General features: G+C 46.5%; 1 protein-coding gene across 1 annotated transcript in view; it reads left to right on the top strand.

Annotated features, from left to right (window-relative positions):
* ACACB (acetyl-CoA carboxylase beta) overlaps positions 1-27,073 on the top strand; it is a 3,851,763-nt gene that overhangs the window by 2,233,855 nt on the left and 1,590,835 nt on the right. The window contains exon 32 of the mRNA XM_069619430.1: positions 22,222-22,329. Coding sequence (XP_069475531.1) covers positions 22,222-22,329 — 108 coding nt within the window. The remainder of the gene's footprint in view (positions 1-22,221; positions 22,330-27,073) is intronic.

The raw sequence follows: 27,073 nt of genomic DNA, 5'->3' as shown, positions 1-27,073 counted from the left end.
CTCTCTTGTGCACCCCCTCAATAAAAAGCCTTCTGCCGCCCCTACCTATCTGGCAAAATATCGCCCGATCTCCATTACTCCTTTCCTGGGCAAACTCCTAGAAAAGTTGTCCATCTCCCAGCTTACTCTCCACACTGAATCGGTTTGTTGTCTCCATCCATCACCATCAGTCTGGCTTCATAGCAGCCAGAGGCATGGAAACTGCTCTCCTGAACACCCATGAAGATCTTCTTTCTAATCCTGATTCGAGCCTTGGTACTGTCCTCCTCCTCCTTGACCTTTCCTCTGCTTTTGACACATTCAATCACACCATCCTGTTCAGTCGACTCCACAAGATCTTGGGCATCACTGATCAGGCCCTGGATTGGTTCACCTCCTTCCACCTAGACCGACCCTGCCAGGTCCAACTTGGGTCCTTTCTCTCCACCACCTCTCTCTCCAAATGTGATGTTCCCCAGGGCTCTATCCTCTCACCCTGGCTCTTCAATGTCTACTTGGCCCCTTTGGCCCACCTGATCTCTACCTTCTCCTCTCTACCTTTCAGTGTTATGCGGATGACAGTCAGCTGTCTTTCAGGCTCCCCTCAGCCTCCTCTCCTCTCTTGCTCATTCCTGACGGTCTATCTCCGATTCAAGATTGGTGCGTCTCCAACGATCTCTGCCTTAATGCCAGTAAGATTGAGATCCTTCTCATTGGGACCCCTGCTCCCGGTTTCCATCTCTCACTCTTGCCGCCCTCCTTGGGCACTCTCTCCTTCTCTACTCACATCACGGATTTTGCCAAGAAGGCCCACTACCTGCTGCACCTCCTCAGAGGTATTCTTCCTTTTCTTAATTTCCCCCAGAAGCTCACTTTCTCTAGAGCCCTGGTTCTCTCTAGGGTGGACTAATGCAACAGCCTCTTTATCAATCTGCCTTCCGCTACTCTCTGCCCTCTGCAAATAATCCAGAACAGTACTGCAAGACTTATCCTTGGCCTCAAGCCCAGGGACCGTATCTCTCCAGCCCTGAAATCTCTCCACTGGCTCCTGGTGGCTGCACGGATCAAGTTCAAGACCCTCTGCATCGTCCACAAGTCTTTCTGGGGACATGGCCCAAACTACATCCAACTCTCTATTCTAAAATACCTTCCTTATAGAGCCATTTGCTCATCTAACTCCCACTCTGAGGGTCAGACGCTTCTTCAGGCACAGAGTGGGGGGTAGATCTCTCTCCTTTGCCGGTGTCTCCCTCTGGAATGGCCACCCTGCCTCTCTCAAAATTGAGCCGGACCACCTAAAGTTCCGGAAGCTGCTTGAGACCTTCCTTTTCTCCTCTGACTTCTCTCTCCCGTGCTAAACTACCTGTCTACCGCACCGACTGATTGCTTTGATACCCCCAGAGTCTCACTGGGTACCAGGCTCCTCCATGATCAGTTTCCCCAGCACGGTCTCTGAGTATACCACACACGTAGGAACTGTAACCTCTACAGCCCCATGCTTCCCTGTACTTGCCCAGAGCCACACTGCCCTGGCTGCACTTACTCAGAGCAGTGCTGCCCTGATTGCACCTCCCCTTTCCCTGTCTCTGGCCCTTCCCCCTCTCCCTTCCCACTGCACTTTTTGCACTGTCGCATTTGCACAATCTGAATGACACAAGGCCTAATGAGATTGTTTGTCTTGTCCTCCCCTGTCTACCGCCACACTTGTCTTGTTGCGACCTTGAAACACTTGTGTAAAAGTGTGTTATAAAAGACTTATCATATAGCATATCATGAATCGGCTAGGAAGGAGAAAAAGCTACATTCCTTTTTGTGACCTTTACAGGAACAACAGTACAACGTGGAGGCATTTAAAAGTGGAGTGGAAACTTTATAGTCTTGTACAGAGTATAGCTCGCCTCCTCAGGGCTGCACCCTTCACTTAATGAGACTTCATGAAATGCCTTTCTGCACTAAAAACTCAGATGGCTCAGACTATTAAAACTTGAAATTCATTTGGAAACGTCCGAACCCTGCGATATTGTACAAAATGAAGCAGGATATGAGCTAACTGAAAGATCCGATGGGAGACATGGGAACATCAATTCAGCTTCAGCAAGATGACTTGATTCTCATACAAAACGTGATGGTGAACACCAAGCAAACAATAGAGATGCTGGTCACCCCTATTGAAGACTTGGAAAACAGACATAGGTGTGAGACTCTTAGTAGAAGCCTTGTGGAAGGGACTGAAGCAGTTGACCTGAAGGAATGCACTCTTCCGATGCTTAAAGCAAATTTTCTCATTTTGCCCAAGGAGACATTGTCCTTGATAGAATGCATAGACGTGGTCCTCGACATCTGTATCCAAAAGCCCTGCTTATAGATATGAGTGAAATTTCACAATAATGCTGTTAGACCCTACTTTGTGGACATTATGAGAAAGTGGCTCAATCTCCTACTAAGGTCAGACCCTGTCTGTATCTCAAGACATAGCAACTCTCATCCTGCAGAAGCAGTTACTCGGATCGATCACTGAGAAGCTCATTCAATCAAACATTAAATAGAGTATACCCGTCTGTCTGCTTTTGTTTTTTTCTTTTTTACTTGGGTAGCCAAACTGGTGCACTCGGTTTAAGGAGAGTCCCGTTGGGGGTGTGTATGGCAAGATGAGAGAACAGCTCGGAAGTCCGGGCTGCAACCTATCAAGATGGTACTTGAATGCAGTATTTCTCCATTACACCCCAGTGTGATCTTCTGCCAGAGCTCAAATTGAGCTTCTTGTTGTTGCTAGGAGCTCATTCATCTTTGTAGCCAGCCTCATATGGGTAGTCCCCCAAAACCTCCTCTTACTAGTCAGTTTGGAGTACCCACAGCTGAGAGTTTCTTTGCAGATTAATATACCTTGGAGAACTTCAGGACTTAAACAGAATTTCTGCTTTCCCTTTTCTTTGTTTCCTTAACTTGTAAGGTAATGAACTTCTTTTTTGATAAAATTAAGGGATGATGCCTGCTTGCCAAGGCATGACCCAGGCATTTGTTTAAGAAGGCTTGTTTTCTATTGGATCTTGTTAAGATGTTTTTCTTAATGTGTAACAGTCCAACATATGACTTTTCATATGTAAAAACATACAGAGCTAACTTAAATATAAAAGACAGCTAAAGTACAAATTATACACAGACCTAACCAATCCTCAAGTCACACTCATTAACATTATTATACAACGTAACAAACCCCAAACAGTTTAGCAGCTTTAATACGCCTATAGTTAAAAATGTTTCGTGACCAGAGGGCAGTCCTTGCCAGAAATCTTCCTTTTTCAGCCAGTCTGCTTTGTTTACACAACGTTCTAAGTGGAGAATCTTCACTTTATCAATCGCAGGACATTAGATCAAAATATGTTGCATTGATTGTTCTATTTCTTCTTTACATACGGGGCAATTCCCCAGAGAATTTGTCCCTTTATTTCATACAGCCAGAATTTCTCACATAGGTATCAGATATAAGCAGCATCTCAGGAAATCATCTCTCCATCTAGAATCTGGGAATCTTCAGAGATAAGATGTAATGGAACCCCTTGGTTTATCCAGAAGGTAAAAACTATTATGAAGTTTGTAACTGCGCATAGAGTCAATCGTTGAAATCCAGTCCATTCCCATAATGGCGATCTTGACTCTAGCAGGTTTGACTACTCTAGAGTTCTGTTACAATTGGATTTCCAAGATCAACCCTGAGGTAGAATTTGGAAGGCCAACGTATTATGGTGAACAGGGAGACACTAAAGTCTAGTCCAAACCAATCAAGATAAGGTAGCAGAGTGGCAAGGCTTAGATTCAGGAGAGGTGTGAGAGTGGTCTAGGGCTACAATGAGCCCACACAGAACAACACCAATAATTCCAGTTAAATAGGTAAGTACAAAGACTTAGAATGATGTATTAGGCCTTTAAAATGCGCACTAAACAAGTGAAACCTGTTGCCAATTATTGTTGCACGCTAAATATTAAACAGCTATGCACATTCACCCGTGGGAGAACAATTGAAGCATTTGTTTCAATAACCAGTAGTCAGATGCAAGAAATTCAGTAAAGGCCTTTTACAATACCCATTCCCCTAACACTTAATAAGTCAACTCCTAGGATGGTTTGGGGCTTTGTGCCCTAAAGCTATCAGTTCCAAAGTCCTACTTTTCAGGAAGGTTTACTATGTGATTTGATGATGCCAGTGCTTAGGAGACAAAGTTCAAAAAGGTAAGTAAAGTTCAGATAAGTGATTCACTCAGTCCTCATACACTAGGAAGTGATTCTTGAACAGACCTCCACTGACCAAAGTGAGGAAAGTCTGAGATCAGGACAGGGATTTACGCTCATGTTAGCCCTTTGGTGAACAGGGATGGGAAGGAACAAGTATTTTAACTTACCCCCCTGAACCTGATTTCTCTAGAGAACACTGCTGAGCTTACGGATTCTGTTGGGGACACAATCCGTCTGTGCTTGGTCCCGTCGTGCGAGGCCCATGGCGCACAGGTTCTGAGGTTCTTATTCAGCATGAGGATTTAATTTCAGTTGATCGCAGTGATTGAATCTTGATTCCAGAACCCCCCGGCGAAGAGAAGATGAAGACTTTGACAGAGCAGGCAACTTCAGGACATCTCGAAGGGAGCGACGAAGATTGATTACAACGGAAATCACCACAGTCAGGCAGCGACAGGTGATCTTCATTGGACAAACAAAGGAGGAGACCCTGCACTGCAAATATTTGGGATGTGCAGTAAGGCTGCAGATGCAAAGAAATGTCTTGTTGTTCAAGCTGAAGATCCTCCAAGTTCCAAGGAACGGGGACGGCTACAGCAAGGTAGCCCAGGAAAGAGCTGGTTAGTCCACTGGCTGGTCCAGTAGATACAGATCCTTGAGTAGGGGTCGAGACTGGTTATTTCTGCGGGTCCAGGGGTCAAAGCACCAACAAGTGGCTTATTGAGATCATGACAGAGGACTAGGGCTTCACCGGGCCTTCACTGGGCTTGGTGCTGTCCAGCTGCAGTTGTCATTCTCTGTAGGCTTCACTTCTTCGTAGGGTTCTTGGCTCCATTGATGGTATGTCGAATGGCTGCAGGAGCCCTCCTTTTATGCAGGATTTAGGCTGGAAGCTCGCTACATCCACTAATGGTAACGATTTCCAGCATTGGATTTTTGATAGATTAACATGCTGTATGCTGTATGAATATTCCCGGTTTTAGGCTGGGAATCCTCGGTAACATAGGCAGTTTATTTTTTAAAACTTAAACTTCAGCTATGCCAGTCATTTTGGTCATGTTGCCCACAACCAATAGAAAGGGCTGCCTTAGTGCCACCACTGGAGGCCATATTCAGATTTTCAACCGCAGGTTGTGCCCTCAGTAATCTTTTCTTATTTTTTTTTATTTTATTGGCTTTATATGGTTAAACAATACAGTTTACCTTTTGCCATTTCCAGTGAAACAAAAATATACATTTCATTACAATGCAATACTATCAAGTATAATATCTCCTTCTTTTCAATTCTTCATTTGCTGCTTTAATGTTCGCAAAATGTTCAAAAGTAGTTTTACCAGTGCCAATGTTAGTGAAATTTGAATCCCCTGTAAGAGTTCTCTCCACCAATCTTCCATGGATCAAAGGCCATATTTCATAGTGAATTCTGTCAATAAGCTCAGTCTGGTGTTCCAAATTGCTGGACAGAAATCTCTTGACGTTTTCTTCTATTTTGATACAAGTTCTTCTAATTTGTTTGGCGTTGTTTGAATCCTTTGCCCAGATGACATTTGGGGTTGGCTCCTGTTACATTACCCCTTTAGATCAGATTCTCATCTCCGACCGTGAGACCTGCATACAGGATGGTGGAGACCAAGAAGAAGAGCCGCTTCAAGGCCTATGGCAGAAGCGGCTTGAAAAATGTGTACATGGAAGACCTCCATGAGGATTGCCTTTACTGTCTTAATCCGGCCCACGTCATTCCAGACTGCTCCATCTGCCAGTCATTTTCTAACAAAATGCACTGAGACAACCACCGCAGGTTAGTGGTGTGGCTTGAAGATGCAGGCAGAAGGGGGCTCTGACTCGGTTTCTGTCCGTAGTCATGCCTCACTCAGGCAGAGCAGACCTGCCCAGCATACTTCGTGTAGCAAGTGGTTGAGGTCGTATGACACTACTTCCTGAGTAGGAAGTCTCGAAAAAGCTGTGGCTTCTTCATCCGCCTCCATGTCCTCCACAAAGAAACGCTCTTTGTCGACGTTTGCATTGACACAAAGCAAGGCTGCTTCCTCATCCACGGGTTCACCCTTGCTTTTTAAAAAATCGTTGATGAGCCAGGGAGTCCAGTCTTAGTCTACAGGTCATGCCAAGTCGACTTCCAGATCTCCATCGACAGCTGTGCAAAGGACGTTGACCATACATAAGTCTTCGATCATGACACCGTCGACAAGGTTACACTTGCTACATTGTCCTCACAGCCATCAGCATTGGCTGCCTTACCCAGGCCTCTGCGGTCTTTGCCTTTGACCCTAGGGGTCACTGGCTATGCCAAGCTCATAGTCTATTCCACCTGGGAAAGTTCTACAACCTGCCCTTGATTCTGACCTAGAAGGACCTGTGGGAGTCTTATCAGACGACCAGAATATAGAGGGCTATTCTAGCCCCAAGATGGCCATGCCCCCACCAAGGGCAATCCTGGCACCAACAGCAGTGTCTCAGACCGTTCCCGCAACCTCATTTCCTGCGGTTGAGCCTCCGAGGGACGTCGCCTTAGACATTCTCACCACCTTGCAGTTCTTGATGTCAGAGTCTCAAAACAGGCTGCCTAACCTGTCTGCACCACCATAAAGCCTGAGTGGATCTTTTGCTGCTCCTCTTCATCCCCTTCCAGACTTGCCACTGCCCATCCCGGTGCAGGACCTTACAGACACAGAATCTGTTGACGGTGTGTCACAATGGGATGCCTCCACGCACACCACAGGCACAAATGAGTTTGATGATCTGGTGCAGGGAGACTGCGAACCAGATAACACTCCTCTTCGCGGTTCCCCTCCAGATGAGATTGGGTCCTTCCATGCCCTGATGTAAAGGGCCACGAAGATGTTTGGCTTGACTCCGGAGGAACAGAGGAAGGAATCTTTCCTCTACCACCGTCGGGAGCAGCACACAAAATTGATTCTAACTAGTCACATGTGAGAAGAAATTTGGGAGGGCGGTCTGCTGACCATGAACAACACATCCACTGCACCCCCCAAGAAGGAGAGGTTTCATTTTAAAAAGTACAGTGTTCCGGGCTCTGTGCCAAAATGCCTCATGATAAGCCCAGCCCTGACTCTGTGGTATCCGCGGCAGTCGGCAAGCGTTCCACCAATACCGCTTCACCTTGCTCTGTTCCCCCTCCCCCAATGAATAAGGCAAACACCTTGATGCCTTGGGGAAATGCAGAATGTTGACTGCCGCTACAGCCATGAAGGCAGCTAATGCAGTGGCCTTTCTGTCCAAGTCCGACAGCGAACATTGGTTTAAGATGGGACCTATTCTTGAATTCCTTCCGCATGACAAGGAGGAGGAGGAGGTGTTTGCATTAGTTTGTGAGAGAGAAGCGGCTTCAGACAATGCAATCTCCTTCTCTGTTGACGTTGTGGGCACCAGTTTCTGACAACTGAGAAACTGAGGCAGGCAAGACTGGCTCAAAGCCACCAATTTCTGTCCGGATGTCCAGGCAACGGTAGTGGACATGCCCTTTAATGGAATTGACCTCTTTGGCAAAAAAGTGGATGACACTTTACAGACCATCAAGGCTGACACAGAGATTGCCCGTTCTCTTGGCACTCTGCAACAACGCTGCCAGTTCTTTTGGTCTGGGTAGTCCTGCTTCTCCAAGATGTCAAAGGACTATCGGCCCTCATACTGCTTCCCATCATACCTGTCCCCTTTGCACTCGGTGACGGACACCTACAAATCGAAGTCCCAGTCTTATCAAGGTAACCAGCGACAATGCAGCTCTTCCACACCAGGGGTCGACCAAGCGAACCTGACCCGGTTGGGTCCAGCACCCCCACTTTCACACCACCATGGGAGGGAGGCTTCCTCAATTTGTCAACCAGTGGAAGTCCATCACCACAGACGGATGGGTGTTATCCCTTATACAGCACGGCCACACAGTGGAGTTTGTCAAACTACCACTCACGATCCCTCCCATGCTAAATGTAGAAAAAAAACCTTCCTCTATTGCTACAGGAGGTCCAGTCACTCTTATCAAAAGGAGACATCAAACAAATTCCGGCTGCTCTGCGAGGCCGGGAAGTGTACTCCAGGGACTTTTTAGAAAAAAAGAAAAGTCAGGAAGTTTGAGACCCATCCTAGACCTTCGGGTCCTCAGCAAGTTCCCCGCAGCCCAAACTTTTCAGCTCTGCAGCAGCTTTTGTCTCCACTGCAAGAAAGGGATTTTCTGGCATCCGTGTATCTAGCGGATGCATATTACCACATCCCTATTCATCAAAAACCCTGCCGCTATCTGTGTTTCACAGTGTCAGGGTGCCGCTACCAGTTCAAGGCTCTGCCCTTCGGACTCTGATCAGTCCTGAGGGTCTTCACCATATGCCTGGCCCCGGTGGTGGCACACTTTAGTCACTCAGGTGCATACGTCTACCCGTACCTAGATGACTTGATGGTACAGGTGGAGTCGTTCGCCCTGGCTACCCGTCATACAGCATGGACTATCCAATGCCTACAATCGCTTGGATTCTCTGTGAACTTTCCAAAATCCTGTCTGACCCAGTCTCATCAGGCACTCTATTTGGGGGCTCAAGTGGACACACGTTCTTGCATGGCTGACCTTCCTGCAAAGGTCATACTATTCTCCCAAAGGTTGCATGCCTCAGTCCGCCTCCTAAAATCCCTGCTAGGCATGATGCCTTTGTGCATTCCTCTGCTTCCACACTGCCGGCTTCGCATGCAGCCCTTCCAGGAATTCCTGGATGCACGCTGGCAGCAAGCCTTAGGTTCCTGGGAGGACAAGATATCGCTGATGTGAGAGTTCGAGGTTGCCCTGCACTGCTGGTGCAAGTGGCTCCCCTTCACTCTCCTCCACATCAAGCCACTGTCCCTACAGATGCCTCCTTGGAGGGCTGGGGTGAACAGGAAATCTAGATGCCAGGGATCTATGGACAGACTAGGAGAAGACTCTCCATAACAATCTTCTGAAGCTGCAAGCTGTATTTTGAGGCCTCAAGTCTCTTTCCTCAGCTGAATGGTCAGGTAGTCCGGTTCTTCAGACAACAACACTGCAATGTTTTATATCGGCAAGCAGGCAGGCACCTGGTCTTTCTGTCGACGGAAGCGCCAAAACATGTCATAGTGCTATGAAAGAACCAATGCATAGATTCACATGCGATCCACCCACCTACGCCGCTTGGCTTTTCTTGGCTCATATTGCCACATTTACGTGCGCTATCCCAACATCTGAAGATGGCCTCCAGGGGTTGAAGCCAAGGGAGCTTTTTCTATTGACTGTGGGAAGCATGACCCAAACGACTAGGCTAGAGCACTAAATTGACTGCTCTGTTATGAGGATTCCCAGCCTGACAGGGAATATTCATACAGCATGTGAATCTATGAAAGTTGCCATTGCTACAGAACAGGAGTTACATTTAAGTAACTTATTCCATCTGCACCATTCAAACTGGTAGTGGCTATCTGATTATAGATAGCCACTAGCAATAACATCTGCCCCGCAACAGATATTCAGGAAACAGATTGTGTACTAGGAGGAGAGAGCCCCAGCTCCACATCCGGCCTGATACACAAACCGCCTCTTTGCCCCGAAAGGCAGCAGCTTTCCCCAGGAAAGGGTTTCGCATACATGGCAATGCTAGACCCAAGAAGGGGAGGAAGGAGGCCAAAGAATAAAATACACCAAGGACAGGCAAACACCTTGTGCACAGTGATATTGGGGTGCAAACCAGCCTTAGTAGCCATTTGCTGTAAACGCAGAAGCACACGAGTAAAAAGTTATAAAACAGTCGAAAATATCCACTGCCCTAAGCCCATCGTAGGCACATTCTAAAAGTAACCAAAACGCAATTACAGAAAAAGTTATAAGGATACAAAGTATCCTAACGGTACTTTACTTTAGGGTGATATGTGCGGTTACAAAAACACAAGAAATCCATAAATAGAGACCTTGTTTATCAGTACTCATAGTTTTATGGACTGATCAATTTCCCAGTTAGAATGACCCAAAAGACAACTGAAGTAAAGCAGAAGGCTTTACTTGCCTCCAAAAAGACGGGAGTCAAAACAAAGCAACAAAAAAAGGGTGTGCCCTAGAGCAGCAAAAAGACATTCTTTCTGAACATGCAGCCACTCCTCCGATTTGGTTATACATTACAGATCCACTAACATTGGCTTCCCAGAACCCTACACCAGTAGTTCTGATAACCCTCCTAGCACATGTTGACGAAGCAAGGCTCTAGTTTGAAATGGGAGCAGTGAGCAACACATAGGTATTTGAACTGGATAAACATGGAGGCCTGCAGCTAGTAGAGGGTGGCTGTTAGGGCAGAATCTCTGCCTTATCTTTGTAGGGAACCCTAAACATTTCACTTTTTCCTCTTCTTTCTTTGGGATCACAGTGAAGTCCGTCTGCCACTGCCACACTTTATTTTGTATTGTCCTGTCATGATGGATTTTCAGAAGCCATGTGGACAGATTCTGGGAGGGACACCCTGTTCTGGTGAACTGACAAAAACACTAATGTTAACCAAACTCCATTTGGGTAGTGTGACTTCTAAATGTCTTAAAATCCTGAAAAACATTGCTACAAAAAACCCAGAAATAATATTTTGGACATTGCCAAGATCACTCTGGCCTCTCCCCCTGCTTGTGCTCTCCTTAAGCTCTCCTTGTGCTCTCCCCCTTATACTTCTTCTGAAGCCAGAAACCTTGGAGTCACCTTTGACTCCTCTCTCTCCTCCCTTACACTCTGGACATTGCCAAGAAGTTCCACTTTTAGCACTTCCTTCTCAAAGGAGTTCTCCCCTTTCTCACTTTCCCTCAGAGACTCAATGTTACCCAAGCCCTGTTTCTCTCTAGGCTTGACTATTGCAATAGCCTCCTCCTGAATCTATCTTCTTCCACTCTGCGACCCACCAGCTAATCCAGGATAGGGCAGCAAGCCTTATCCTTGGCCTTACGCCCAGGGACTACATCTCTCCTGCCTAACAATGTCTTCACTGGCTCCAGGTTGCTGCACAGATTAAATTCAAATCACTCTGCATCATCCACAAGTTTGTCTGGGTCCGGGGATCACACTTTCTTCAACTTCCCCTAACTAAATACACCCCCTCTAGACCACTATGGTCCTTTGGAATCTACTCTTTGTGTGTAAATTGTTTTGCTAAACAGAGTGTGGGTGGTGGATCGCGTTCCACAGCTGGCTCCATCCTATGGAACAGTCTCCCCCTGACTCTGCGTCTTGAGCAGGACTTCCTTAAATTCTAGAAGCTCTTCAAAACTTAACTCTTCACCTCCTCCTTCCCTTCTTTTCTCCTCTGCTAATCCCACAGTTGCTGTGATTGGTGTCCAGGGCCCTTATGCATCCTCGGGGCCCCTGACCTCCCACACCGAATCGTCCCAGCTCCTGTCTACCCTCAGTACTTGCCTTGGCACTCCCTTAGCCCTGGAGGTTTGCGCTTACTACTGACGTGGCTCATGGCCGTGTAGCACTCAACAACTCTAGCACTTCATCTGTGGCTCACCCATGGGCCCGGACACCCCAGCACTTACCCTCGTCCTTGCTGCACTTGCACGTTCTGAATACTCACAAGGCATAGTAGGTTCATCCTTTAATCCGTTTCCCCGACTGTTCTTATTAAATATTGTGTCTTGTATTATATTTCACTCTATTGTTTCCTCCCCTCACCCTGTGGTTCTTTGAAACAGTATTTTACTTGCTGTATAAGCGTCTTACAAGCAAACAAATGAATAAATAAATTCCAATTAGATGAGCAATTGTATATTAATCCGAACCTGAAAACTCAATTGGAAACTGTTGCCAAATTACAGATCTATCATAATGCAATGCCTTTTGTTATAATCAATCTAATTATGGTATAAATTGCTCAAATGTATAATTCTTACACCACATGTGGCAGATGGTTTAAAAAACACTCCCAAATAAGTTTTTTTCATGATTTCTTTGTCAGGGCGCTAAGGAAGTCCCTCACTCTTGTCTAGGTATAGCATTTCCTGCTCTAACTCAGGCATCCCTACACCCCTCATTAGAAAATCGACCCCTACTGTCTAATCTCTAGCTTGATGCCATTGAGAACCTAAAGGCAATTGACCGCTCTATCTAAACTCCCCCCAGGACTTTCTAAACTAGCCCTACACTATCAATGTTGTTAGTAACTTCAAGAGATTAGGGCATGTACCTTCTAGACATTGTACCCAACCCAGTCTCCTTCCTCTCAAACCGTGATGTTCCTCTCCCTGTCTTTGGATGTTTTTCTTTCTCCCCTTGCTACTCTACTGTGTCCAACTCCACCCACCTTCGCTGCCTCTTCTCCTTACATAATCTTCCTGTGTCCCACTGGTGTCTTTGACTCCTTCTACTACATGCTTCCACCCTTCCATCCTCCACATGACCAATGTTCCACCCCGCCTTCTAATCAGTCAGCCTCCTTTCACTCTCGCAAGCCTTTTCACTCACCCTCTGCACTCCCTTGAACACTCTCACTCGCCCGCCTTGCACACACCCACCTTGCACGCAAACTCAATACACAGTACCACTTGCTCTCAGCAACCAATACCTCATCTTTTCTTCAATTCGCCTCCACACACTAGTCCACAGTCCTTCCCCCTCCTCCTTTGACCTTACCCAAACAACTCACACCTTCCTGTTTCCTCTTACCCCTCTGATCTCTGTCCTCCTTTTCCCAATTGGGTCACTGGCCCTGTCTTCCATGCCTTGGAGGGGTTACAAAAAAGAGGAGGGTACAAATAGCGAGTTAGAGCCTAACCCTTTTCTTTTCACTGGGCTGCCGTGTGGCAGAAATGGCGGTGTGTGTTGCAAAATGTCCATCTTCATGTAAGGGTGGCCTGCCGCGGCCCCTACTAGGTAAGCAAAGTCTCTTTTGTCAACTGTTGTTCTGTGAGAAGTCCTGGTTGAAGTGAGTTTGGTGCAGCGCTTTGGTTACTGTGCACGCCTTCCCCGGGGAATGCTGCAGGATGTCTCACTTAGCTGTATAAGTGCTTTGGGTTCTTGTTGGCTGGCTCTCTCCATCTCTTGGACTGTAGAGCATTGGCATGGGGTGCCAATAGGTTGTAATCTTGCGGGTGGTCTCTCCACCCTGCTGGTGTCTTCAATCTGGTTCTGTTTAAAAGTCTGAATTTTGTTTGTGCTCTTTTGGTTGACATGAATTCAATCTGTTTGTTTTTAATGGGGTTTGCCCACATCCCTGCCTATCCCACAACCCGTCAACCTGCATCCCCTTACTCCTCTACCCCCACATTCTCCCCTCATGCTTTCCCAGTTGGAGCTAGAATTTCCAAGTACCTGCCTCAGTGGAAAGGGGTAACCTCTGACGCTTAGGCATTGCAGCTCATCGAATGCGGTACTGTCTACCTTTTTTTTAGAAGACCACTGGACAGACAACCCCCCCTCAGAAACGGACAGAGCATGAGCTCCGGGAAGAGCTGCAAGCCCTTTTTTCGAAAGGTGCCATAGAAGAATTGCCACCTAAGCAGAGAGGATCGGGCTGGTCCCATTTTTTTCCTTGTGCCCAAGAAAGGTGGACGACTCCATCCCATCTTGGACCTCGGGGCCTTGAACAAATTCCTGAGGAAAGACAAGTTCAAGATGGGGACGTTGAAAGAAATTGTCCAGGCTCTGCAACTACAGGACTGGTTGGTGTTAATGGATCTTCAGGACGCTTATTTTCATTATTATTATTATTTACTATGCGCAACCAAATTGGCCTGGGGGCATACGACTGCAGATCGTGAGTAGAGCTCTTCCCAGAGAGAAGTGGGGGTGAGAGCAAGGTTATCTAAAGAGATGCGTCTTAAGTTTATTTTTAAATTCCTTAATCAAACCACAGTTTCTTATAGTGGGTGGTAGTGCGTTCTATTTAATGGGGGTACTTGCCAAAACGCGCCCTTTCTCGCTAGTTCCAGGGAGGTTTTCGGTACCTGTAGGTTCCTGTCTCCATTCGAGTGAAGTGAGCGCGACGCCTGCTTGATTTTTTATCTATTAACAATGTAAGGTGGTGCATCTCTGGATAAGGCCTTAAACATCATGTTGAGGAGTCTAAACTCCTCCCTTTCTTCAATTGGCAGCCAATGCAGCATCCTTCTTACATCCGATACATGTGCATATTTATGTAGGCCTTGGAGCGACATGGCCTCCTCGTCCTTAGATTGTGTTTTCTGCTTATTTTATGCACAGGAATGCAGTTGTGACCCATGGCAGTGCAGCACTGTTTTTGTTCTTTGTTCAACAAAGACCCCAAGGATACCCATACGGCACCCAGGAATAGGGGTACACACATGTACACCTAGTGTGTGTTGTTGGGCTCATGTGTGTTACCCACAGAGCAGGGTATAGGCTGGTGGCAGCTACGTGCTGACTTGACAGTGGCTCTGGGTGTCCTCCATTTTTGGGACACCCAGGCCCTGCAATAGGTATCAATGGATTCTTGGACAAAGGATGGATGGCCACTGGTGGCCTCTTGGTTTCCTTTCCCTCTTGTTTCACAAATTCCTGAGGAACCCTCTCTCTGTTCCCTTCCTCTGACTGGATGTTGGGTGGAAGGACAATATATGGAATGGGGGCTGCCCCTGCTAGACTAGCAGGAGAATTCCCACGGATTGCTGCTATGGGTTCACCACAGGGGTGGGACCTACCTGAATGTAAAGAGGAGTGAAATCACATTCTGTGTTGTGGGTGTTTAGTTGTGTCTCACAATGCCTGTAGTTCTGCCTGAGCCCGCCATGAATGATACTGAGTAAATGCTCTGAAAGGCTGAGAGTTGCCACCAATCCACATCCTGTGTTATGGATGTCTTGTTGTGGGTGAATGGCCTGAATGCCTGTGAGCATGATTGGTAGCTGCAATAATACACTTTGTGTTATTGTCTGGCTGAACCTGTCTCAGTCTGAGGGAATGGGGATGATTTGTGTATAACTAGGGACCCCTCACTAAGATCTGTGTCAGAAGCTGAAACTCGAAACCAAAGCAGAAGCTTTAGTCTCAAGGAGCTTGTATACTGAATCCAGCTGGAGGAAGTTGTCTGTGGCTGCTGCTCGCCATCAAAACCAAAAGCTGCTTTGCTGATTCAAGGACTGACCCAGAGAACGCCTGGATAGACAACCTCTTCCTGTAGCTATGAGGGGACATTGTGCTACTGCTGTTCTTTACCCGAAGTGTCCTGGAAGCCAGTCCTGTGTGCCTGCCATCCTGAGGAGGTGCATTTGTGGGTCCAGAAGAGGAGTGTCTGAACGTTTGAGCCCAAGACGTCCATCTGAGTCGTCCAGGGTCCGGAGGAGTGTTGGTGATCACTGGAAGCCAAGTTGCTGCATCTTGCCCGGAAGAGGGGATACCCCGGCGCTCTCAGCAGTCGAAGTTCCAAGTAATGCAAGAAATCTTCAAGTTGCACTGCAGCCACAACATCGGTCCACTTTTCGGTGCCGGAGAAGATCCAGGATCACTGCCTGCAGAGGAGTGCCAGTAGGTGATTATGCCGCCACCAAACACTGAAGAAAGCACCCGAATGTCCGGACCTGGTGATGGCTCACAGTCCAAGTCGCCAGAAGCCATCCTGTCTTCCGTGTCTTGGCTGCAGCATCAAAGAATAGAAAGGTGGCCAGCCGCAAAATACCATAAACAGACACCTTCTACTACCACTGCACCCGTTGCCATCAAAGGTCACTGAGAACCACCAAGGGATTATCTTCATCCAAACCTTGTCGAGGACCACAGCAAGTTTCATCTTTGTGGGACATCCACAGCTGACGTAGTAACCCAACAACGAAGAGGACTGCGACTGACCGTCTTACTGCTTTTCTGACACTGCTTGATTCCCTTTTGCTGCTCAACACAGACATCCCAATGACGACTCCTTCCAAGGCGGAGTCCATCATCAAGAGGCATCATTGTGTAAAGCAGAGAAACTCTGCCACTTCGCCTTCCAAGGCACCCCAAGGTACTGTAATAAGGAAGAGCATCTTCACCAGCATGCAGTCTTACATGAATTCACATGCCATGAATATTCCCTGTCAGGCAGGGAATCCTCTGTAATATGAAGCAGTAAAGCTTTAAGCTAAAAAACTGCTTCTCGCTTTAATAGCCTATTGCTGTCACTCTTGGGTCATACTTCCCCAGCCAATGACATTGGCCTTCCTTGGCCGAACCCCTGGTGGCCATCTTCAGATTTTTACCACACATTTTCACGTTGGGAATGCTCGAGTTTCGCTCTTCGATTTTCTCAAATATTTGCCTGTTTTTGATACTTTTTTTCACCAATTTCCTTCAAATCCGACTTTGTTCATTGCCGGTCTTGATCCCACTGTCCGTCAGATTGTTACTTCATGTGAGGCCTACTACATGCACCATATCGGAGGCTGAGAAAAAGAGCCTCTGGCTTGTTCCAGATGCAGCAAAAAACAAAAAAGAGGTGATGGCCGGAAGGTTTTGAATTGATCTTAACCTCTGGCATTGCTCTGGGCTTGCCCCTAGACCATCGTTCTTCGCCTGCCAAGCCATTACTTTGCATTACATTAAGCATTTGCATTTACATTAAGCTTTGGCTTAAAGCGCTATATAAACTCAATAAACATAAACATTACAAAAGGAGAAAGGCCCTCCGCAACCGGCTTGCTCCCACCCCAAAAAGGGGCAGTCCAGCCCAAACTGCTTGGTCACATCCCTCCTGCATGAGACCGCAAGCATCCCCAAACATGCTGGGCTTCATCAGTGAGTAGCCAGAGGGCAAGCACGCAGAGGCCATGGACATCTTTCAGCAGGGGATGTGGCATCTGACCATGAAATCACAGTCAGCTTTGACATTGCCGAAATAGGTTCCCTGCAGATGGGCAATGGGGGGGTCGCCCTATGCCGTCATGGTTGGTTGAGGACCACAAATTTTAGGCAGAAGGTCCAAGCCAAGGTGGTTGACATACCTTTCGACAGGGATAACCTTTTCGACAAGGCAGTGGACAAGTTTCTTCTTGCCATAAAGAAGGATACAGAGATGGCCTGCTTTCTGGGAACACTGCAACAGAGGAGGCAGACCTTTCGCTTCCAGAAAGGGAAGGTCTCCTGAACTTCCAAGTTTCTCAGCCCTTCCTACTGTCAGCCCTCCTGCTCCACTACTCAGCAGGCCTATAGAGACTGTTCCCAAGCCAATAGGGGAGGTACCCAGTGTTGTGTCCGCAAGCCATGAGGACACAGAAGTCTGACCGGGCCCGGCACCTGAGCCCTCACTGGGTAGCCAGCTATCTCAGTTTGTTGACATGTGGTGCAACATCTCCACGGATAAATGGGTGCTCAATGTCATCAAGCAAGGGACACTATGGAGTTCCAGGACATGTGTCCTGCATTCCTCCAGTGATGAGACAAAAACAGCACAAATCCCAACTTGTCAAAGAAGTTCAGGCAATGCTGCTGAAGGGGGCAATGGAGCCAGACCCTCTGCGCCTCTGGGGCTTTGGAGTATACTCCAGATACTCTCTGGTTCGCAAGAAGTGAGGCCGGTCGAGGACTTGGACTTGCATTGAAAAGAATTCCTGAAGGCCCAAAACGTCTGGATGCCAACTGGAAGAGGGAGATTTCCTGGCAAAGCTGGATCTGGAGGATGCATAATTCCACATCACCATTCACCCAAAACATCAGAAGTTTCTTATGTTTGTCGTCCACAGAAGACATTTCCAATTCAAGGTGTTACCCTTCAGCCTCAAGTCAGCCTGAGGGTGTTCACCTAATGCCTAGCCCCAGTGGCTGCGTTCCTTTATCGCAAGGGAGTATATGTCTACCCCTACCTGGATGGTTGGCTGGTCCGGTCTTGTACTCGAGCTCAGGCAGCGCCGCATACAGCGGGGACAGTCCACACTCTTAACCTCTCTTTGATTCTCTATAAACTATTGCAAATCCTGCACAGTGCCTTCCCAGGACGCATTGTTCTGGATGCCGATGAAAAAACCGAATGCAAAATGTCGGAGGGAGAAAAAAACAAGTTATTTGAACGCAAATGTTTTTAGGTTTTTTCACCCGCACCCCACCTCTTACCTTTTGGCGGCACACTTTGCGCTGTGTGCCGCTGACTCTCTGTCTCCCTGCGACGCCTATTCACTTCACTTCTGTGGATGGGAACTGGTGCCGCAGGGTTTTTCTTCAACCCCTTGTTCCCTTGTTCGCTATAATGGTTGGGTATGGTAGAATTGTTAGACATGTTAGGATGTATGTAATTTTGGTACAGCCAAAATTCTAACAATTCTACCATCGGTTACTTTTTCTACCTTTTATACGGATACCCTCTGTTCCTGGGTGCCTGACTTAACACAGTATCATGTCAGCCAACCAAATCAGAAGAAAAGATGAGGACCACCATAGGGAAAGTTCAACAACTGTTGTCGACGAGCGCTGCTTCAGTCCGGTCCATCAAATCCCTCCTGTGCATGATGTCCTTGTGCATCCATCTGGTCCCTCATTTTAGGCTGCAAATGAGACCGCTTTGGGAGTTCATGGACGCCAGGTGGACGCAGATCTCCGGTTCATGGAACGACAGGATAGCCCTGAACCAAGCTTTCTGCCAAGCCCTGTACTGGTGTTCCATTCACCCTCCCATCGCACAGGGAGCTCCCTTCAGGACCCCAGCGTATCAGGAGACGGTCACGACCGACACCTCTCTGGAAGATTGGGGTGCGCACACGGGCCAGCTATATGCTAGAGGCCTATAGCTGCCAGAGGAGAAGGCGTTGCATATCAATGTCCTGGAACTATGGGGAGTTTTCTGGGCTCTCAAGTCTTTCAAACTTCAGCTCTTTGCAAAGGTGGTCAGAGTCTTAACAATCTTTTCCATGCCAATTATGCTGCTCCTGCATGCGATCAACCCACTCAAACTATCCTGCTGCAAGATGATACTCATTGCACCGGCTGGGTCCAGATAGATCTGATACCCGAAGCTTCTTCACCTGTCAGTGGTTCCAGCCATCAAGCTAACTCCTCTTCCGGACTTGATACCCATAGAAGAAGGGGCAATCCTACATCACTGAACCTGTCGGCCTGGCTCCTCGAGCCTTAGAATTTGAGCATTTCCCATTGCCGCTGGAATGCAAGAAGATTCTAGCCAATGCCAGGGCTGTCTACATTTGCTTGCTACAAACGCATGTGGAAGCGTTTTACAGTGTGGTGCCAGTCACAGAAGATCTCTCCACAGCGCTGCAACTTCTGCCTTCCCTGCTCTCGATGTCTAAGGCTGGCCTTGCCCGCCCATGGGTCCATCAAAGTACACTGGGCTGTAATATTCCGGTATACCCGGGCTCCTGGCAGGCTCTGCCTGTGGTCTCACAGGCTCATGAAGTTGTTCCTCAAGGGCCTCTTCAGAATATTTCCTCTGGTGAAGGCTCCTGCCCCAGTGTTGGAGTTGAATGTGGTCCTGTCCAAGCTGATTGGCTCTCAGTTTGAGCCTATTCATCAGATAACTTTGAAGTTCCTCTAGTGGAATATCACCTTCCTAGTGCCAATCATTTCGGCCAGGCGTATTGGAGAACTCCAGGCTTTATCCTGTAGGCCTCCATATGCGTCTTTCCATCAAGCCATGGTTGTTCTACAAACTCATCTGTCCTTTATGCCAAAGCTCCCATCTAACTTTCATTTGAACAAACCTTTGGTCTTAACCAGTTTTCTTCGCAAACCCATGTACACCCGCTGAAAGGTCTTTGCATTCGCTTGACGTGTTGCGTGCCTTGAAATGCTATGTGGCACGCACTAAATAGTTTCGAAAGACTTTTCAAATTTTCGTCAACTTTGGACCTGTGGGGCATAGGAAGGCCCTGTCGAAGGCTTCCATCCTCCAGGTGGCTCTCTGGCTGTAAAATGCATTTCCATCAATTGGCCAACAGACCATTGCCAGGCTGGCCGAGAGCCCATTCCACCAGAGCCATTGCTTAGACAACAGCATTCTTCCTTGGTGTTCCCCTGTTGTATAGCTGCAGGGCTGCTATGATGAAGTCTACCCACATCCACAAGGTTCTACTGTGTCGACAGGGATTCCAAGGAAGAGTCCCGTGTTGGTCAAGCAGTGCTTCTCAACCTGTTTGCATGAGGTGAGTCTATCCTAGGGGTAAGTGTACTGCTTCTATTGAGCCTTTTCACCTCCTGTGGTTGCGTAAGTGTACTGCTGTGTAGTCGTTTTCATATCATGTGAATCCATGTAAGACCCCATGCTGGAGAAGGAACAAGTTACTTACCTGTAACGCTTGTTCTCCAACATGGGTCTTACATGGATTCACATGCAAACCCTCCCTCGTTTCCCCTCTCTGGCTCTTCTTTGTTCCTACTGTCACTCACTTTACGTGCACAACCAAATCTGAAGATGGCAACAAGGGGTGGAGCTAAGGGGGGCAATGTCATTGGCTGGGGCAGTATGATCCAGAAGTGAGAGCAATAGGCTATTAAAGCGACAAGCAGATTTTTTTGTAGCTTAAAGCTATACTGCTTTATTATACCGATGATTCCTAGCCTGATGACCTGGAATAGTCTTAGCATGTGAATCCATCTAAGACCCATGCTGGAAAGCCAGAGTAACAGGTAAGTAGCTTGTTCCTTCCATCATCTGGATTTATCCAGGGGTGCCAGATTTGTCTTGGATCCTGTTCTCCTGTGGTTTCCCAGGTACTTTGGGGGCAGGGGCGACCTGTAGAAACAGAAGCAGACTATTAATGAACATATTTGGACTGGGCTGTAATATACAACATAAAGTACACCTTACATTTTCCTTACAGGTTGCCCAGGTGGGGGGCAGGGGGATCTTCACACAGTATTGCATGTATACCCCAAAGAAAGCATTCTGCCTATGTTCTAAGTATTAACTCCCTTTCTACAGTAATGTTTGAGGTTAACCTTTGCCTTCTAATTGAAATGCTTTTGTATAACTGTCGGCAGTTTGTGCATTATAACAGAATTTATAGGGAACAGTGGTACCAAATAGAACTGCATCTATTAAGTTGTTACCTGGCTAGATTTCTAGCACAAAGTGATTATTTATTTGTATACATCTACCTGTCCTTTGATCATTTTAATAAAAAGGATTGTGTTATCACCTGACGTAGTGTGTGGACATTCCATTGCGGGGAATTTGGGGATTCACTGTACCTAAGCACCAGCCTGCAACACCTAACTTGATTCTCAGCCTTGGTTGCTCATCCATAGCTAACATTAGAGAACCTTGGCTGGGGTGCTCTGTGCCTCTACCCCAACCATACAGTGGCCAGAAGTACAGATGCCCCCTCCAGTCCTTACAGCAGGGTTCGAAATTGAAGGGAGCTGGGAGCTATTTAGCTCCTGCTTGCAACCTAGAAGAGTCTGGTTAGGTTGACGACAACATATACCAGAAGCTACCTTTGGCTCCCCAGGCCCATTGATGCCAAACAAACACACCAATGTAGATTTAACTGTGTCCATTTAGAACAATCTATGAATAAGCATTAGGACAAATCTGGAATGCATTTAAAACATATGTGGTCATCAATAATGGGCACAACTATATGTTTCAATCTTATGTGCAAGTTAGATTTGCGGCACGCTATGTACTAGCTTCTCGTTCCCAGTGGTAGCTCCTGGTCACTTGTTAATACTAGATACCCAGGAGCTGTTTTTCGCTCCCGTTTGTCCAATTTTAACTTCAAGACCTGTTACAGACTGTCTACAGAACCCATGCAGAGTACGGGCACTTTTTGCTAGTAATTACATATTGCTAATATCAACTTAGTTTTGCTACCTTCTATGCACCATTTCCACAAATGTACTAAAACAGCTTAGCCTAATACTTTTAGCCACTGGAAAATGAAAAACACATGTTTTAATGTTTCTTTCATTTCTGGATTCTCACACATTTTACAGTAACGGAGATTGTGATGTAAATGAAGACAATGACCTGTTATTTGAAGGGTGTCCAAAAGGTTAACCTGGAATTTCAGGAAAACACTCTAAAATCGGTATGTGAAAAACACTCATTCTGAATCTTCATTTTACAGAGTGTGAGAGAAGAACCCATCCACATTTTGAATGTAGCTATCAAGTCAAGTGATCACATGGAAGATGAGGAGCTGGTACCGATGTTTGGGGCATTTTCTCAATCAAAGGTAAGGTTCTTGATTTCTTCAAGGATGTGGTATGAACCAAGTACTCTACAATAATCAGATTCTAGCATGAGTTTATCCCTACATAGATCCACACTATACAAACTGAAACATTTATCATGTGGAATCTAAAACCTTTTTCCAAAAACAAGGATAAGTTGCATGCACAAATACCCACCACCGTATGCACACTCACATCATGATGCTTACTCTAGGCACACCTCAGTTACTTTTTCTGTTTGGTGAATTCAATAGTTTCTTGTAACCATACACAAATAAAAAATAAAAAATACATAAAAATATATCAAACACTTGGTGCCATTTGCTTTTCCCCAGGGATTTGCTATCAATGCAAAAATTGATCTGTTACCCCGGTTGCAGAAGACTCACCAGTGATTGAACCCACAAAGTATGGGTTCCGTCTTTTTATTCACACGGCTCACAAAAGAACAGATCAGTATCAATTAAAAATGTATCTGCGCTGTTGAGTAAGATTTTCTTTTCGCTGCTTCCCCTTCCCCCCATAGACTTCTACGGGACACACTTTCTTTTTGCTTTATTTGTACTGCTGGCCTGACTTTTTGGAGGTATTTAAAGCCTTCTGTTTTACTTCCATTGCTTTGCCCTCATTTGTATGATGAAACTGATCAGTCCCTAAGACTTGTCAATACTGGGAGACTATGGTCCTCATTACGAATTTGGAGGTAGCCATGGTGCTATTAGTGCCATGGCTGCCTCCAAACTCCGGTCTGGGTTCCTTGAATGAGGAATTACCGGGCCATTCCAACTTTGGAGGGTCGGTAATTCCTCATTAAAAAAACCCATCCCCATTCCCATTGAGCCCCAAAAGGGCTCAATGGGAACGGGGAGGGCGCTAATAACGGGCACGTTAATAACGGGCCCGTTATTAGCTCCCTGGTCCCCTTGCGGGACCAGCAAAGGATGTCTGGTCTGACCAGACGTTCAGAGCCGGTCCCGCAATAGAACCTCGTAATAGGGCAGAATGGGTTTACCGGCACCATTACCGGCGCTGTTAAACCCATTCCGCCCACCTCGTAATGAGGCCCTATGTCTCCCTTAGTGAATTTCTTGTATTTTTAAAGCTGCACGCAACACCTTAGTGTAGTGCAGTTAGGATACTTTGTATCCTTATACATTTTTCTCTCGTAACTTTGTGGTTGCAATTACATTGTGTCCAGATGGTCGGTGGCAGCTTATATTTTTCTATAGTGTTTTTTATTTTTTACACATGCACTTTCCATTTGTATAACATAATGCCGTAAAGAGTGTCATATACTCTAAAATGGCTGTGCCACAAGATTTTGCTGGTCCTTTGGCCTTCTTCCTGCCGTCTTGAGTCTGGAATTGCAAAATATGGAATGCCCTTTTCCGGGCAATGCCTCTGCTTTCCCGGGCAAAGTGGCAGTCTTTGCCTGGACAGATATGGGGACTGGCATTGTCTGGTCCCACTCCATATTCAAGCCACAAAAGTGTCCGTTGATAGGCAAAATGTTTAGCAAGTAGCTAACTGTGATCTGAGAGTCCCTGCCAGTTCGAATGAATTGTGCAGATCCTTAGCATTGGTGGATCTAGTGGTAACTGAAGTCTAAATCCTGGATGAAAGGACTCCACCTGCAGCCGTTTGACAGATCATTGGAGGCAAGAACCCCTACGAAGAAGTGCAGCCTGCTGAAGACTCAAATGAATATTGCAGCTGACCTGCATTATATCCCCCGCCAAATTCTGGTAAAGCCCTTTTCTTCTGCTCTGATCTCAAGAAGAACCAGTCTTGACCCCTGTTTGAGAATCTGTGCCAGCTGAGCCTTCCGAAATGTGTATTAACCACCCAGTGGAATTACCAGCTCCGGGCTACCTTTTTACATCTGTTTGAGTGCATCCTTCGTACTTGGAGGAGTTTCCACTTGTGCTACAAGTCCTCTGCGTCTGCATTTTCAGCTGTCTAGTCCCAACAGAAGCTGTGCGGGGTCTGCTCCTTTGCCTGTCCGTGTCTGACCATGGTGACTACCGTTTAATCCAGTCTTCGCTTCCTGGATGTTTCCTGTGGTCGCCTTCTTCGCAGAAGTCTTCTTCTTGACTTCTTCGTGTCAAGGATAACCAGCTGGCTAGTCTCTGGAACCGTAATACAGGTACCATGACAGATCAAAACTAAATCCCATGTCCTAAAACAAACCGCTGTCCCTGCAACCTCTTCACCTCCCTCGACTGGATCAAGCCTTTAAGTAAGTTGGCTCAACAGATACCAGAACCTTTGAAGTGGTCTCTGTGAAAATTAGAGTAAGGGAAGTAAGTTGACATATCCTGCCACCCTCCTCCATAGGGCTATATAGCCATAATGTCCTGGCCCTATCTCTCCCTGGCCTGACTAAAATAGGTGGTAGGCTGATCAAGGATCCCCCTTCGGGCTTCTCTAGTGTAGTGGAACTGGGAGGAATGCTAAACCTTTCCTGGCTTTTGAAACACTCACAACCACTGGCTTTGCACAATCCAATAGTAAACCTACCTGAACAGTATAACTTGTGGAACTGGGGATTCTAGGGCACTAGGGCACTAGGTCATATTTCATCTCAAGGCTGGGCTTACTAAGGGTTAGGGATCTAATTCTAGGATTGCTCATAAGGGGTATAACCAAATGTCACTACATGAAAACGTACCTGTGTTTACTGTTTTTTTTTAACCATGTATTTTTTATTAGAATTCTGATACATCCAATGCAGAGGTAATACATTATGGAAGCCAAGAAACAGCATCATATTGCAATTTCCGTTTTTTATAATTATTGAACTGTTTGCTTAACACAGCCTTTTTAACCATCATGTCATCTCAACATCACAATTCCGTTGTTTATAATGAATTACTTAACATGGCCATTTTAACCATTGAATAGAGAGTGGAAGAGTGAGCGTAAAAAGTAAGGAGAGGCGAAAACGAGGTAAGTGAAAGAGAAGGGAAAACAGAGAGAGGGAAAGAAAATAAGAACACAGACCAGGAAAGTAACACATTGTTGTCAACAAGGTGCCTAGGCTTGACCACCCTGTCGATCACCTGTGGTGGAGTCAGACTTTATTAATTCATAGCTTGATAAGGTTCTTCAAGAGTAACGGCTGGAAAAACATTTGTTCTTTTTCGGCCACATGTTCCAGGAAAGGACCCCATATACCTGAGAATGTAGGCATCTGTTCCGTCACTAGTGCTGATGGTTTCTCCATCCCCATCAATTCCCACACTTTCACCCACCAATAGACAATGTACGGTCCCTCTGCTGCCTTCCAAAAGTGTGCGCAAGTGATTCAGGCTGCCATCAATAGTTGGGAGATTAGGTCTGCCCTAGCTCCCGTCATAGGGAAGGAGCCGTCCTCGGGGGCGTCACCTAGCAGTAGGACCAGCGGATTCATGGGGAGCTGGATGCCCGTGTTCTCTCTGATTTTAGAGCGAACCTCCAGTCAAAAGGATTGTATTACGTGACAGTGCCACCTAATGTGAGCCAGATCACCCAGCTGCTTGCATCCATTCCATACTGGTTTTTAATCAATTGTTTTGTCTAACTCTTCACCTGCTTCACCCCACAGTTATTGAAAGTGTTGCTTATTTTTCTTGAAGGTAAGGTGCAGGGGTTCTCTATCTCGAACCCCCAACAGTAAATGTATATATGTATTATATAATAGTTGTGAGATAATACTTACCTGAAGTTTCCATTGCCTAGTGTGTATTTAAAGGCTTGGTATACATGATTGTATATCGTCATACTTCTCTCTCTAACTGGAATTATTGTATTACTTTGTGGGTCTCATTGTAGCCCTAGAAAACTATTACACCCCTCCTGACTCTAAGCCTTACCGCTCTGCTACCCTACCTTGATTGGGTGTGGCTAGACTTGAGTGTCTTTCCTCTTCACCATAATAGATTGGCCTCTCAGAATCCACCCTGAAGGTCGATTCTGAAAATCTATCTGAACACCCAGGACCGCGATCTCATTGCTGGGTGAAACCTGCTCCATGGCCAACTATCTAGATGCAGGTTTTCCCAGATTCTGTCCTCAGGGCTATGAACAAAGAGTCTACACCAAGTACAAGCCTGGGTCGGTGCCTTGGGACCCTTGGTTGATGCACATCTGTTTTGCCTCGTCCACATTCAAGTAGTACTCAAGCTTCTCGGGATCTGGGAGATGCAGCTATGGGGTTGCACCACTAAGCTCTAGTTCCCAATCCCCTCATACACCTTTCAGGTATGACTTTGGGTTTCTCAGACTCCTAGACACCTCATTGCTCAAACCTCGCTGCCTTTAACTTATGCCTCTTCCTGCCTCGGCAAATGCAGCCTGTGTGTTCCTTTCTGCTCTTTAATTCTCCTCCTTTGCCTAATTTTAGGGCCAATTTCCATTTTTGGGGCTTCTGCAGTCTCATTTTATGAGACCCCTACTTCCTCCTATTTCTAATTGATTTTGGTAGACTGCAGGTCTCCTGCTGAAGCCCCCTGCCGCCACATTCTTATTTTAAAGTACATGGTATTGGGTCGCCCATAAGGCACCCAGCCTCAGACATTTTTGCTCTAGAATGATTGTGTCCTCTCCATCGGTTTTAGGTGATAGTTTGGTGGAAGCTAATATTTAGTTTGGATTTCCCCAGAGATGCAAGCTGATTTACTGCATTAGTAACCCAATGTAGTTTAAGGTAGCCAATGGTGTGGTACCAATGTTTTTTTAAATCCTATTGTTCATGCAGATTTGTAT

The sequence above is a fragment of the Ambystoma mexicanum genome, chromosome 10, assembly GCF_040938575.1.
Source record: "Ambystoma mexicanum isolate Mex_15411 chromosome 10, UKY_AmexF1_1, whole genome shotgun sequence".
Taxonomy (NCBI): domain Eukaryota; kingdom Metazoa; phylum Chordata; class Amphibia; order Caudata; family Ambystomatidae; genus Ambystoma; species Ambystoma mexicanum.
The sequence above is the reverse complement of the archived record's forward strand: the minus strand, read 5'-3'. Positions and strand labels throughout refer to the sequence as shown.